At 42.9% G+C, this 16,224-nt stretch overlaps 2 protein-coding genes across 2 annotated transcripts in view; both read right to left on the bottom strand.

The window, feature by feature from the left end:
• The window catches only part of LOC114663173 (interleukin-6 receptor subunit beta), a 59,208-nt gene extending 45,914 nt beyond the window's left edge, over positions 1 to 13,294 (bottom strand). Inside the window, exon 1 of the mRNA XM_051935297.1 lies at positions 13,200 to 13,294. Within this exon, the coding sequence (XP_051791257.1) occupies positions 13,200 to 13,272 (73 nt within the window). The 5' untranslated portion in view covers positions 13,273 to 13,294. The remainder of the gene's footprint in view (positions 1 to 13,199) is intronic.
• Positions 1 to 16,224, bottom strand: part of ap3d1 (adaptor related protein complex 3 subunit delta 1) — a 1,136,182-nt gene that overhangs the window by 202,188 nt on the left and 917,770 nt on the right. The gene's annotated exons all lie outside the window — the stretch shown is intronic.

Consider the following 16,224-nt stretch of genomic DNA (forward strand, 5'->3'; position numbering starts at 1 on the left):
TGCTTGAATATTCCGGTTGTTTTTGTGACTTCTGTCATTCTGCTAAGTATCCTAGTTCGATTGCGGCCCCGATTTATTCGCACAAATCCGAGACAGAGGCTGCGGGCTGAGGGGAGGGGAAGGTGGGACCTCAGGAGTGGGTAGCTGGGCGGGCCCTCCTCACTCATGTGCCAGCCTCCACTTGAGTTGCTGTACCTCTCACCACATGTGAGAGTGTACTTTGCCTCTGCTTAGCTGGCAATACCTGTTTGTTCACCAGACATTATCATCTAGAGATTGTTCAAGAGTAACATTTGACATTTTTGAGTGAGAGATCAGAGCTATGTGTGTTTTAGAGGGTAGCTGCTCATTGGCAGAGATATCACGGCCATGTGCTCTTCTCTCCACGTGGGGGACGCTCTCCAGTCAGAGCTGAACACGATCAGATACAGTGGCAACAATTGACATTGGAGCATACCTATCTTCCCCTTAGCCAGAGATACCTTGCCAACTTTTTACATTTTTGACAAAGAGATCACAGCTACATTCTCACCCCTGATAGTAAAACCAGAAATACTGTATATCAAGAGGCCCCTGGGTACAAAATCTAACAATATAAATTCTTCTCTATACAAATGTTTACATTTTTCAAATTTTTTTTATTGATTTTTAAAGTTTGTCCTGTTTCACTACTATGTGGGGGACAGCCAGTACTGTATATATACATTCCTCAAAGGCTGCAATAGCACAAGGGGCAGCCAAAGCCAAGATAGAAAAGAGCATCTGGGCACAGAAACACGAAGCGTGCTCATGCTTATCCTTTCACGTGCACCAGTGAGAACCTTTCTGTGGAGACTTCATAAGAAAACACTGCCTCCATCTCAGAAGCATAGTGGCTCGGTAGGAAACAGAGAACTCATTTTTTGAGTCAAACTGAGAGATGCATGCAAATGGCAAAAAAATAAAATAGTAAAATATAAACGAAGCAAATGAAGCCCAGACGAGAGTCAAGAATCACAGTCAAAATTCGGGCAAGAAGTCGCAGACCAGGCAAGACATGAAAATGAACAACAAAGAAGGAATTTCTATTAGAGTTCAACTGGATACAGCTAGGTGCAATCTTTGACCTTTTATCCTGCCTTGCTGATGAACTTGAGGTCATGACCCCGGAGACCACACCCCTAGAAACACAGGATGATTACACCAAATGGCGTCCACGATAGAAAAAGGCTACAAGACCCTAAAATTCATCCTTGGACATGAAAGGAACCATATAAATGATGGTACTATCACTTTAGAGCTTTTTGTTCCTGGAATAACACTGTTTTAACCTTAAAGTTGTAGGAAGGCAGTGAATGTGCTAGCATTTGGATTTTGTTTTGTTTGCGTTACTTGAATTCCAACTACTAACTTGTGTGACAAGTAAATCTTTATTATCTTTTATAAGCATCTCCTCCTAAATATAACAGAAAAACTAAACTCAAAGGAGCACCTTCCATTCATTCTGAGCAGCTTCAAACAGTGTGCCACATGGACATAGAAACACAGATGAGCTGTGAAGACAAACAATGGCGCTGGATCAAAGTATGCAGAAGTTAAAGTAAACGCTAAACTAGAAACAGTTTATCCAGCTAAAACGACAGCCATCTTACTTAATCATTTCAAAGCTGGTCCAAAATGAAGGATGCTTCCACTTTAGGTGTGAATAAAGAAGGAGAAATGTAATTCATAGAGTGGAATCAAAAAGTATTGAAATGCCATCACCTTCCTGCACACTCTATTGAGTTGGAGGTTTAACTTTAAATTGATAAAGTTGCCAGTCTACACCCAATAACCCATAATGACAAAGTGAGAACATGTTTTCACAAAATTTTTTAAATATATTAAAAATCAAGAACTAAAACCTCTCTTTCCTGTAAGTTTTCAGACCCTTTCCTGTGGAACTCCAAATTCTGCTCAGATGCATCCTGTTTGCTTTAATACCCCTGTCACACACATGCGCATGGGAGGCAGCTAAATGGACCAAAAGAAGGTAATTCCATGCCAGGCCAGGGGGTGGCAGGGTGCACTAAACCTTCCTCTTTTATCTTTGCAGACCGGACATGGGAAATTCTGCCTGATTTTGGCCTGAGAACACCACTTCCGGTTTTCCGCCCCCTGAGGATGTCACTTCCTGTTCCAGCCCAATGACATCACGTTCAGTTCCAGCCCAATGACATCACTTCCACCTGCTTCCCTTAAACTCAAAATATCTTGCTCTTTAACTTCAGTTCTGTTTTGGACTCAACTCTGTACACATCTGTGCAACCAATTTTGCCTTTTGCAGCCAGGCTTCGGGTATATGGGTGGCTGCCCCAAACCTTTCTTTTTGTATCAAGACTGTTCGTTTTCAGGGTGGCACTGTGGCGCAGTGGTAGTGCTGCTGCCTCGCAGTTAGGAGAACTGTGTTCGCTTACTGAGTCCTCCTTGTGTGGAGTTTGCATGTTCTCCCTGTGTCTGCGTGGGTTTCCTCCCACAGTCCAAAGACATGCAGGTTAGGGGCATTGGCGATTCTAAATTGTCCCTAGTGTGTGGGTGTAGTGTATGTGCCCTGCAGTGGGCTGGCACCCTGCCCAGGGTTTGTTTCTTGCCTTGCACCCTGTGTTGGCTGGTATTGGATCCAGTAGACCCCTGTGACCCTGTAGTTAGGATATAGCAGGTTGGATGGACTGTTCTTTTTCACACCCCTTAGGATGTGTCAATAACTTGACTGAAGTCCACCAGTGGCAAATTGAACTGATTGGACATCATTTGGGAAGGTACACACCTGTGTCTATTAAGGTCTACAATTCACACTGCATGTCAGGATAAAACCAAGTCATGGAATCCAAGGAACTCCCTGTGATCAAACTGTGGTGTGGCAAACATCAGGGTAAGGGAATAAAACCAATTCTAAAGTTTTGAGCATTCTCAGGAGAGCAGCGGCTTCAACAGTTATGAAATAGAAGAAGTCTGGAATCTTCTTTGAGTTGGCCATCTGGGCAACTGGACAATCTGGGTTATCAGTCCAGAAGGAACTTGGTGAAGGGATTAAAGAAATGGGACAACCTATCAGAAGAATGATCATATCAGGGGCACTCCAGCAATCACGTGACAGCCCACTTTGAGTTAGCCAAGCAACATTTAGGGGATTCTGAGAATACGGGGAAAATATTCTCAGCTCTGATGAGTCAAAAATTGAATTATTTTGGGCAGAACACAAAGCAACATGGTGAAGACCAGAAACTGCTCACCACCTGCCTAATACCATACCTATTGTGAACAATGGTGGTGGTGGTAGCATCACGCTTTGGGGGTGCTTCTCAGTGGCAGGACCAGGGAGACTGGTCAGAACTGAGGGAAGGATGAATGCAGCCAAAAACAGAGAAGTGCTTGAGGAAAACAACAACAGCATTTATTTATATAGCACATTTTTATATAAATGATGTAACTCAAATTGTTTTACAAGATGAAGAAAGAAAAAAGAAAAATATAAAAATAAGATTAGGCAATAATAAGTAATAACGAATAAACTAAGGTCTGATGGCTAGGAGGACAGAAAAAAAAAAAAAACTCCAGAGGGCTGGAGAAAAAAAAATCTGCAGGGGTTCTGAGGTCAAAAGACCACCCAGCCCCCAATGGGCATTCAACCTAACATAAATGATCAAAATCAGTCCTCATGTAGAAGAGTTAGATGATGTTCCACAGTGCACACCATCTCAGATTGGGGTGTTGGTTTGCCTTCCTGCATGAAGTATACAGTCAACACAATGAATGAGTGGCTTTAGGACATCTCTGAGCATCCTTGAGTGACTCAACCATGGTCCTGACTTAAACCTCATAGAATAAGAGTGAAGAGACCTGAAGATGGCATTTGTGACAGATGGCGGGTGGCTCTTATTAGGCCAGGATGCCTCCGTACTGGAAGGAATGGGGGAGAGAACATGCAAAGGACACTACCTCCCCCAGAGAGCTAGATGGAAGCCCCCCTGTGTTGCAGTGGTGCATTGGATTCCCACAGGGCTTCAGAGGAATTGGAGTTTGGTGCAGTCCTGTTGGGTTCCGTGGGTGTTGCCAGGGGATGCTGCAGGGGTTGCAGCGCCCTACCTCACTGGGGTTCTCCCTAACCCGGAAGTGCTTCTAGATCACACCTGAACACCAGCAAAACCAAGGAGCTGGTGGTGGATTTTAGGAGGCCCAGACTCCTCATGGACCCCGTGATCATCAGAGGTGACTGTGTGCAGATGGTGCAGACCTATAAATACCTGGGAGTGCAGCTGGATGATAAATTAGACCGGACTGCCAATACTGATGCTCTGTGTAAGAAAGGACAGAGCCGGTTATACTTCCTTAGAAGGCTGGCGTCCTTCAACATCTGCAATAAGATGCTGCAGATGTTCTATCAGACGGTTGTGGTGAGCTCCCTCTTCTATGCGGTGGTGTGCTGGGGAGGCAGCATAAAGAAGAGGGATGCCTCACGCCTGGACAAACTGGTGAGGAAGGCAGGCTGTATTGTAGGCACAGAGCTGGACAGTCTGACATCTGTGGCAGAGCGATGGGTGCTCAGCAGGCTCCTGTCAATCATGGAGAATCCACTGCATCCACTGAACAGGATCATCTCCAGACAGAACAGCAGCTTCAGCGACAGACTGCTGTCACCGTCCTGCTCCACTGACAGACTGAGGAGACCGTTCCTCCCCCAAACTATGCAGCTCTTTAATTCCACCCAGGGGGGTAAACGTTAACATTATATAAAGTTATTGTCTGTTTTTACCTACCTTCAGGAGTGCAGACAAAATATGGATATATCCGAAGCGAAGGCCGCAGAGAATGTTGGTAGTTGTCTTTTTAATCACAAAATGCAAAAAGTATTAGTGCATTATATTGTATTAGGGTTAGGTTTAGGGGTAGGGTTACTACTAAATCATAATAAAGTTCTATCTATCTATCTATCTATCTATCTATCTATCTATCTATCTATCTATCTATCTATCTATCTATCTATCTATCTATCTATCTATCTATCTATCTATCTATCTATCTATCTATCTATCTATCTATCTATCTATCTATCTATCTATCTATCACACTAATGGGCCACTGGAAATGCTCCTGAGTGGGGCATAAAAGGAGCCAGCTACCACTGCTTCAGGAGACCAGAGTTGAGAGGGAGCAGACAAAACTAGCTGGGAAAAGTAGAGGTATAGGAGACAGAGAGAGGAAGAGTAAGAGAAAAGAAGAAGACAAGTGCTGTGCACTTATTGTGCTTTTGTACTGTGCTGTAGAGGTGCGAAATGGTTGGGAAGCGTTTCCCACTGAATCAAGCCGGTGTTGTACTTGAGAACTTGTGTCTGCGTCTGTCTGTGTCGGGTGTTGAGAGCTGAGCACCCCCAGCAGGCCACACATTTTACAAACACTTCCCACCTAATCTAGCAGAACTTGAGAGGATCTACCAGAAGAATGGGATCAACCACCCAAATCCAGGTGCGCAAAGCTTTCTGAGACTTACCATAGAAGAACTCAAGTTAGAATTGTTGCCACAAGGGGCTTCTACAAAGCACCGAATTAAGGGCCTGAATACTTTTAGGAATGAGAGATTTCAGTTTTTAGTTTTTAATAAATTTGCAAACCAAATATGTTTTCACTTGGTTTTTATGGCTTATTCAGTGTAGATGGATGGGGAAAGTAGTAAAAGTATCCAATTAAAATTAAATCCACAATACAATAAAGTGTGCAGAAAGTAAAGGGGTCCAAATATTTTCTAATTCCACTGTAGGACTGTGGCCCCTTTGTAGGTAAAAAAGGGGAAAGAAAACCAAGCTAACATTGTTTTATGTTTTGTGCTCTTTGGCTTATGCAGTGCCAAGAGGGAAGCAGGCAGACATATTTGTTAGAATGAGACCAGGAAGAGGGGCCTAGTCAATAAAGTCGAGACCAAGAGTCTGTCCTATTTCTTCGTCAAACCAGAAAAGGTTAATCAAGAATCAGTGCCAGAAATATTAATCAGTAAATATGTTAACCAGGAAGACAGAGAAATGAAGAAAATCATCAACTACGTTATGAGGCTTATCCAGAAACTCAGATGGGAAGGAACGTCATAACACTGATCTGCTATGTTGGACCAGCAGGGATGATATGGTGCGTCATGCATTTTCTGTCAAGGAAAAGAAGACGTTGTCTAAATAAGACATAAATTATTCTTTAACAACTTAAACATCAAATCTGGATTCCTTTTATTCAAAACCCAAAAGAAAAAGTAAAACTCTTACAACTAACAAGAAATAAAGTGAATAAAAATGAATAAACAGACTGAATCACAGCAGTCATGTCTTTTGTCTGCATGTATCTGCAGATATCCATCTTCTGTTCTCCTTATGTTATGAATAAACCACATTATTTTGTTTATTGCAGGAAGTAAATTTGAGTTACTAATTAGAAAATCGTCTATCATCACATCCAAACCACAAACAGAGAAAGTAAAGGTTGATGTGTGTGTATCTTTGTCAATTTATAGATTTTTATCTCTTCATAGCTCTGGTGTCCCACATGAACAGGAAACAGAGACATCCCACATCGGTAAACACAGGCCATTATGCCCCTGGCCATTCACACCACATAAAACTCTACTGATTGACATGTGGACGCATTGGTGTTTGCCATTCTCACATCTCCAAGCTGCAGAGGCCTGCAACTTGGGCCGATAAATTTGAGTGGCAGGGCTATTATGATAAAACAGAGGCGAATAACCAGATCTCCAGTATATGGGGCCCTTTTCCATTAAACGTAATTCCAAGGCAGAGTAACTAATGGTGCAGGTGAGGTGCAGTCAAAGCTGGCCATGGCGATGATGTTTGGGTTGAAAAGGATATGAAAAAACAAGTCAGTAAACATCTCCACAAAGCTGTGTTTGATGAAAGCCTTGGTCTGGCCAGTAGTGATATTTGGATGTGAGGCCTGGACGCTGAAAAAAGAATAAGAGACGTGCATCCAGGCTTTCAAGGACATGCTGAACGAAGCTGATGACCTCTGAACAAATCTTCAGATGGCTGCAGCAGAGTCACATTAAAACCCACAACCTAAGGTACTCTGGGCGTGTGATGAGACAACCACATGATGAGACTGAAAGCAGTGTGATGGCAGGTCTTGTGGTGGTAGGGGTCAGACCAAGAATATACTGTTATGAATATGTCATGGTGTGGAGTGGCTAGTCTGCTGGTGTTACAGATGGCACTGGTGGGCATTGACCCATCTGTGCAGCCAACCATTGTAAAGTAAAAATGGCACAGCAACATGACATGTCATGTCTCCAGAGCCCATTACAACACACACATGCAGTATTTATACAGTATGGGTTAAGAGACTTTATTGCTTGCTCACAAAACACAGTGAGTTAATGGTGGGGATTGAACCAACCACATTGGCCTCCGAGGAGTTCTCTCACAAAGACAAACTTGGCATTCTTAAAAATGTAATAATTTTGTACAAGTAGAAGTGCATTGGACGATTATCATCATCCATCCCTCCATTTTTAAACCTGCTTGTACCAGCTCATTAGAGCAGGGCAGATAGATCTCAGCAGCATCTGGTGCAACCAGCCCTGAATAGATGCCAGTCAATGACAGAAACCCACATTCGCTCATACAGGGCTGGCTTACTGAGTGATGTTAAAGTCCCTTGTGATGAAATACACATTAAATGGTGCAATTAGAGTGAAGTCGGATTGAGTGATTGATTGCTGAATGTCCTTGCTGTTAAACACTCTGCACAGAAGATGTATTTTTGATGGCTCTGAATATTAAAGATGGTTTGATTGGCGTGTAAAGCACTTAGCATTGGCACACTGTAGTATTAAAGGTTCTAGAGTCTCCAGACAGACATGGTAAAATGTGGCTGATTGATTTGTTAAAAATCCCTTTGATGGGTCAAGCTGCTATTGATGCAATATGAAATAAACAGTAATTGATTTCAATGTGCAAATGAGGAAAAATATACAGTGGGGGAAATAAGTATTGAACACATCAACATTTTTCTCATTAAATGTATTTCCAATGCAGCTATGCTTATGAAACTTAGACCAGATATTGGTATTAACTCAAAATAATCGACCCAGTTAAAGAAATCATAACAAAGTTATGTGCAATAAAGTGGAATAACATGGAAAAAAGTACTGAACACATCAAGAAGAAGAAGCAGCCCTTAAAGCAGCTGATTCTACTAATGAGCTCCCCTGCCTGCGCTGGTTAGGTCCACTCTTTGCTAAAAGGCTACCAACCTCTGAACACAAGTTTACAAATCATTTGTTACCACGCAAGAAACATTTCAGGATGGGTAGAGCCAAAGAGTTTCCCCCAAGACCTTTGCGACAAGATTGTCAAGCAACATATCAATGGCACTGGTTACCGATGGATTTCTAAACTCCTAAATGTTACTATAAACACCATTGGGTACAACTAGAAGAAACATCACCCCACCATCAACCAACCACACACAGGACCTCCTCACAACATTTCTGAAGAGGAATATATGAGCCAAGGGCCACTTGAAAAGAACTCCAGAAAGACCTGAAAGTAGCAGGTAGGTACATTCATCAAAGAGAAAACAATAGGCAATGCTCTCCACCACCCTGATCTCCATGCACAATCTCCCTCTCTGTTACTAAAGAAAAGCCATGATGAACTTCATTTGAAGAGGGCTACACAACATTTGGAGAAGTCTGCAGATTACTGGGAGAACAGAGTGTGGTCAGACGAAACAAAAATCACACTTTATGGCAACAGTCCAACGCACCATGTCTGGAGGAGAAATGACCCTGTAAATGACCATAAAACTACCTACAGTAAAGCTCAGAGGTGAAAACATCATGGAATGAGGCTTTCACTTCTCATGGTACAGGTGGATTCCAAATTATTGAATGAAAGAGGAATGGAATCACATACTTTTTGAAATTCTTGAGAAGAATCTGTTGTCATCCACCATGATGATGAGGATCAGACAAGGTGGACCTTACAGCAGGGCAACAATTCTAAACATTTTACCAAGGAGACTCTCAAGTGGTTCCAGAAAATAAGGGTGTCAATCAAACCAAATAGAACATTTGTGAAAGAAACTGAAGATCAGAATTTTCCAGCAGAAATCTTCAATGTATTTAAAGACTGTCTGTGTAGAAGAATGGGCCCAAATCCCCTGAGCACCCTTGTTGTTTCAGACAGGAAGATGTCAAAGCAAACAAAGGCCTCTCCACCAAGTATTAGTACTGTTTCCCATTGCATTTCTTCACGTAACTTTTAAGTGGATTTCAATGTTACAATTTTTTGGCTGTGTTTTACTGAGTTAATACTGATGTCTTATGAAAACGGTGACTTATGAGAAAACAAATGGAATCCAGTGGAGATTATGAAGCCAGCTCAATAATCTGGATTTTGCAGATGATCTCACTCTCTTTTCCAACAGCCATCAACAGATACAAGTGAAAGCCTTTGATATTCAAAAAGTCTCAGCTAACTGGAGTTTAATATCAACAAGGGGAAGACCAAGCTATTGAAGGCCAATACTGAATGTGAAAAGCTTAGATGGTGAACCACTGGAAGAAATAAAATCCTTCAACTGCCTAGATAGTGTGGTGGATAAGATGGATGGAACAGAAGATTACATTAAGGCACGGACCAATAAGGCAAGAACAGGGTTCATCCAATCGAGAAATATCTGGAACTCAAAAACAATTGGCCGAGCCACCAAGCTGCAACTGTTCAAGGCAAACATCAAATCAGTATTGCTATATGGAGCAGAGATATGGAAGACAGCAAAGGCCACTCTAAAGAGGGTTCAGGTCTTCATCGATGACTGCTTGCACAACATCCTAAGAATCCACCGGTCAGAGACAATCAGCAGTAAAGAGCCATGGCAGAAGAAATGTTGAGAAGGAGGTGGGGATGGCAAGGTCACATTCTGAGAAAACCAGGAGCAGACAACACAAAGCAGGATGAGACCTGAAACACTCATGAGAAACACAAGACGGGGAGACAAAGAAAAACATGGTGCAGAGATCTGGAAAACAACATAGAGAGAGTTGAGATTAGGGTGGAGAGAGCTGGTGGCAACAGCACAGGACGGGAACCATTGGTGAGCAGTTGTTGATGGCCTATTGCTTCAGGAAGGGTGAACGGTTAAGATGATGGTCAAGTCAAGTTGGGGAGCATGCACTGGTACAGTGCTTTGCCGCACCCACTACACATTGAAAGAGCTCGGGATCCCGGTTGGCAACCCCCCAGGCAGACACGCGGTCCACTCCTACCCTCCGGAAATGACCCTCTATCTGTCACAGACAAGTGTTATGTGGGCGACCCCTTGGCCTGGTCCAGCTACTTGGATACCCAACAATAAGGATCTTACGAGCTGGATCACCCTCGGGGAAATGCGCCACATGGCCATAGTGCTGCAACTGACGCTCCCTCACAATGCAGGTAATGTGCCTCATTTAGGACTCCATGAGCAACCGCTCATTTGACACAAAGTCAAACCAACAGTACCCAAGGATTTTCCAGAGAGACACAGTAACAAAGGAGTTCAGTCTTCGTCTCAGGTCACTGGATAGTGTCCATGTCTCACAACCATATAGTAAGACAGGAAGCACTAGGACTCTAAAGACTTGGACCTTCGTCCTTTTGCATAGATGTTGGGAGCGCCGCACACCCCTTTCCAGCGACCTCATGAACCCCATACTCTCCCAATTTGTCTACTGACTTCACAGGCAGAGTCACCAGAGACATGAATGTCACTGCCAAGGTAAGTAAACCTCTCAACAAGGTCAACACTCTCTCCGCAAGCAGACACATAGCTGATGGCTGTGCCCAAGAGGTCATTAAAGGCCTGGATGTTGGTTTTTATCCAGGACACTCGTAAGCCCAGACACTCAGACTCCTCACACAGTCTCTCGAGCGCCCCAATGAGAGCCTCCATTGACTCCACGAAGATCACAGCATCTTCAGCAAAGTCAAGATCCGTGAATCTTTCTTCACCAACAGATGCCCCACAGCCACTGGACCCCATGACCTTGCCCAATACCCAGTCCATACAAGCATTGAACAGAGTAGGAGCAAGAACACACCCCTGACGAACCCCAGAATCAACTGGGAAAAATGCAGAGGTCCTGCCTCCACTCTGCACAGCACTCACAGTACCAGTGTCCAGGCCAGCCATGATATCCAGCAACCAGCCTGGAGAAGTTCACCCCGGATACCACAGATCCCTGCATCCTTTCCTCCCCTCAGCTGGTTCACCACCTGTGCAATCTCAGTGAGATTGAGTGGTTCACAGCTAATTGGAGGATCAGCCCCAAGAACCATGGACCCAGAGATATCCAACATCCTAGCCGGAGGATCAGCTTTGAACAACTGGTCAAAGTAGCCAGCCCAGCAGGTCACAACTGCAGTGTCATCCATAAGGACCATTCCATCAGCTGCTGACTGCAACTCTCTAAGGAACAGATTCAGATGTGCGTAATGCATCGATTCCTCTGTAATCAGGACGTGGGTCGCTAGACCACAGATGGTGTGGCTCACAGATTCCTCTAACAAACGCCTCTGTATCTGACCTCAGTGCCCTTGCAGCCGTCCTTCTCACTTCCTGGTACAGACTGGAGTTGCCATTGAGCCGTGCACTGTGACTCCTCTCGATGATATCCAGGGTGCCCTGCGAGATGAAACACCTCCTTCTGGGAAAACCAGTAACACCAACACAACCCTCAGCAACCTTCAGGGTCCTGTCATGGAAGGTCTCCCACATCACATTAGGATCGGCAGTAGTACCCATATCTGAAAGTTCCTCACACAAACTGTGTGCAAACTGAGATGATGGTGACTGGTCTAAATCTCGACTTCACAGCTGCACTGGAAATGTTTAATGAGAAAAATGTTGACGTGTTTAATACTTAATTATTCCCCTTATACAAGATAGATGGATAGACGGATAGATGGATTTTAAAGCACTTAGTAATGGTAGACGCTGCCAAAGATTCTGAATAAATAAGACTGCCTTGTGATTTTGATTGCCTGACTGATTAATTGATGTATAAAGAACTTTATGATGATTCATGTATTTAATGTTGTAAGATTAAATAAAGATTGATTGATTGATTGATTGATAAAACTTACTGTGATGGTGCATGTTGTTAAAGACACTATATAAGATACAGATTCATTTTTAAAACATTTAATTATCGAGGATGTTACTAAAGGTTCTATATAAATAATGTTGGTTGGATTTAGGCCTAAGCTTTGAGGAGTTTAGGATTGAAGACACCTTGTGATGGTACATGTGACCCCTGGTACAATATAAAATAAAAAAATAATAATTTTAATAATAATAATAATAATACATTTTATTTATATAGCGCCTTTCCCATGCTCAAGGCACTTACAGAATATAATAAAGAACGGTAGAATATACAGTATATAGCATTGTACAAACCAGATAAATAAATAAAGAAGATTAAGACAGTAAATTCTGAAAAAAAAACAGACAACATAATTGATGATGATAATTTTACATGTAAAGAATCTAAATATAGATTAAGTAATTAGATTATAACCCTTCTTGTAGGAATGGAAGATGCTAAAGGACCAATGTGCTGTGAAGATTGACTGATTTGTAAAGCACTTTATGATGATCCCTGTGCTTGATGGCGCTCTCATACAACACAGTGCGGTGAGTGGGCTGTGGTTGTGGGCAGCATGGGTGGAGCAAGAAAAGGGGACAAAACAGGAAACTTAATTGGAACGTCCTAATCTGTGAAGAGTGGGCACACAGATGGAAGAGATTAGCATGTCAAAGTGAAATGTGAGCACAAACAGATTAAGCGGATCTTTCTATGACAGTTCCGGGTAAGCAGTTGAGTCAGATAACAAGAAAACAGTGCTAACCTCCATCACACAGGCAGATATTTTTATCAACACTTTCTTGTTTTGCCAGCTATGGAGCTTTAAGCCATTATAATGAGGCTTCATTTATGTTTTTTTTTTTTGTATAGAAAAAGGTAGCTCTTCACTAAAGTACTTTACACCCCCTTCCCATTTTTCATGTAGCACCAAAGTGCTAGAAGCTCGTGAAACATTTGTACTGCCATTCTCTCTTTATCTAATGGCCCCTCAATAAACTGTGTCCACTAAAAACAAGATGTCCATTTAAAAACGGCATACAGTCCTTACCAGCCTCCACAGAGATCCAAAGCAGTAGGTACAGGAAGGCAGAACTTGGGCACCATGATGAAACAGCCATCATCCACACTGCAGCGTCCACCAGATCCTGTTATCAGCTCTCCCTGTTATAATGCGGGGAAACAGGCACTCTGGGCTGTTTGGGGTGACTGAAAGGAAAAAATATGACAGTATTAAATAAATAAATAAATATATATATATATATATATATATATATATATATATATATATATATATATATATATATATATATATATATATATATATATATATATATATATATATATATATATATCTACTGATATGGACTGAGTAATGTGTTAGCAACCAAAAGGATGGCACATCGTTTGATGGAAATGAAAATGATCAACCTACAGAGAGCTGAATTCAAAGACACCCTGAAAATTAAAGAGAAAAAAAATGATGTGGCAGGCAGGCGAGTCCATTTTGCCGAAATTTCATTGCAGCAACTCCAAATCATACTCAGTAGTTTGTATGCCCCACCCACCCCCACACATGCATGCCTGACAACGCTGGGGTATGCTCCTAATGAGATGATGGATGGTGTCCTGGGGGATCTCCTCCCAGATCGGGAGCAGGGCATCACTGAGCTCCTGGACAGTCTGAGGTAACTTGGCAGCATTGGATGGACCGAAACATAATGTCCCACCCAGAGGTATTCTATTGGATTAAGGTCAGGTGAGTGACGGGGCCAGTCAATGGTATCAATTCCTTCATCCTCCAGGAACTGCCTGCATACTCTCGCCACATGAGGCCGGGCATTGACGTGCACCAGGAGGAACCCAGGACCCACTGCACCAGCATAGGGTCTGACAATGGGTCCAAGGATTTCATCCAGATACCTAATGGCAGTCAAGGTGCCGTTGTCTAGCCTGTAGAGGTCTGTGCGTCCCTCCATGGATATGCCTCCTCAGACCATCACTCACCCACCACCAAACCAGTCATTCTGAACAATTTTACAGGTAGCATAATGTTCTCCATGGCTTCTCCAGACCCTTTCCCGTCTGTCACATGTGCTCAGGGTGAACCTGCTCTCATCTGTGAAATGCACAGGGTGCCAGTGGTGGACCTGCCAATTCTGGTATTCTATGGCAAATGCCAATTGAGCTCCATGGTACCGGGCGGGCAGTGAGCACAGGGCCCATTAGAGGATGTCGGGCCTTCAGGCCACCCTCATGAAGGCCGTTTCTGATTGTTTGCTCAGAGACATTCACACCAGTGGCCTGCCTGCTGGAGGTAATTTTGTAGGCTCTGGCAGTGCTCATCTTGTTCCTCCTTGACAAAAGGAGCAGATACCGGTGGGTCATGCTGATGGGTTAAGGACCTTTTATGGCCCTGTCCAGCTCTGCTAAAGTAACTGCCTGTCTCCTGGAATCTCCTCCATGCCCTTGAGACTGTGCTGGGAGACACAGCAAAACTTCTGGCAATGGCATGTATTGACGTGCCTGCCATCAGATTTAAACTTTAAGTCGGAGACAAGTAGTGTTTCTTCCCAATGAAGAGGCGTATCCGCGAGAATGCAAAGATTTGTAGTTTGGTGAAAGTGAAATCCCGCAAGGGAAAATTTCATGCCCCACATGACAAGAGCTTATGCAAAGAGATTTGAAAAAGTCCTGCCCACATAACCACACACGGTTCTATCATCTCTCATTTGTGTGAATGCTATTGTTAGACATATTTTTTGTAGAGAGAAAGAAACAATATTCAGTCACGAGCAGGTATATGTTTTGTTGTCACAATGTAATTCCAAACACGGAATCAAAATTCAATGCGATATTGATGAAAAGGTAAAAGTGAAAAGAGATCAAATATATGGACATAGGTGATATGACAGAAGTACTGTATATAGATATTGTTTGGCTTTAAACTTTAAGTCAGAGACTTGTAGATCGTCTAATTTGTGTTGCCATCAGGGAAAAGTAGTGTTTCTTCCCAATGAAGAGGCCTATCCGCGAGAATTAAAAGATTTGTTGTTTGGTTAAAGTGAAATCCACATACGCGAGCGGCTGAGACGCAAAATGGCTGGCGTGTAGTGCAGGCCGGGGGTTGGCAAGTGAAGCGAGCAGGGGGCAGAGCACCCTAGTAATATAAAAATATAATCATTGTCTTGCGTTTTACTCCTCAAATATCCATCCCCATATCTGAGTATACAAGAAAGTCTAGGGGAGACCACTCCCGATTTTTTAAGTCCTGATTTTGAAATTTGTTAAAAATTTAGACTTGGTTGTTGGTTAGTGTTTGTGATTTTGATGATCAATTTTTGGTTTTCACTCTAGCTCTCTTCTTTTCTGTTCTTCTTGTCCACTGATCAATCTAATAAACTCCATACTAACTTCTCTGCAGTTAGTACAATTCTATGGATCCTCATCGAGATGTTTCTGTGCCTTTCTTGGAGTCCACCTGTGGACCTGTTTAGGAAAGGCACACACCTGTCAAGAGAAGGTCCCACAGTTGACAATTTGTTTCAAAGCAAACACCAAGCCATGAGGTCGAAAGAACAGCTTGCAGAGCTTAGAGATATGATTATGTTGAGTCGCAGATCTTGAGAAGGCCACAAACAAATTATTGCAGCAATGAAGGTTATCAAGAACGCAGTGGCCTCTGTAATTGTTAAATGGAAGAAGTCTGGAACTACTATGACTCCTCATAGGGCTGGCCCACCTGGCCAAACTGAACAATTGTGGGGGAAGAGCCACAGCAAGAGAGGTGACCAAGAATCTGATGGTCACCCTATCTGAGCTCTAGGGAACCTATGTGGAGATTTGAGAAAGATCCAGAACAACAACGATCATTATAACACTGCACAGTATACCAAACAGTTTTCAATCACAAAAACAGAAGCAATAAATCAAAAACCAGAAAATTCAAATATTCACAAAATATGCAGAGTCTAAATGTCAATGAATCACTGAAGGATCAACTACCCCGCCTCACATATAATGGCTGAGGGCAGACCCTCAGCAGTGGCATCAAGGTGGCCCCACTTCTTGGGGGG

Source organism: Erpetoichthys calabaricus, chromosome 12, assembly GCF_900747795.2.
Source record: "Erpetoichthys calabaricus chromosome 12, fErpCal1.3, whole genome shotgun sequence".
Lineage (NCBI taxonomy): Eukaryota > Metazoa > Chordata > Cladistia > Polypteriformes > Polypteridae > Erpetoichthys > Erpetoichthys calabaricus.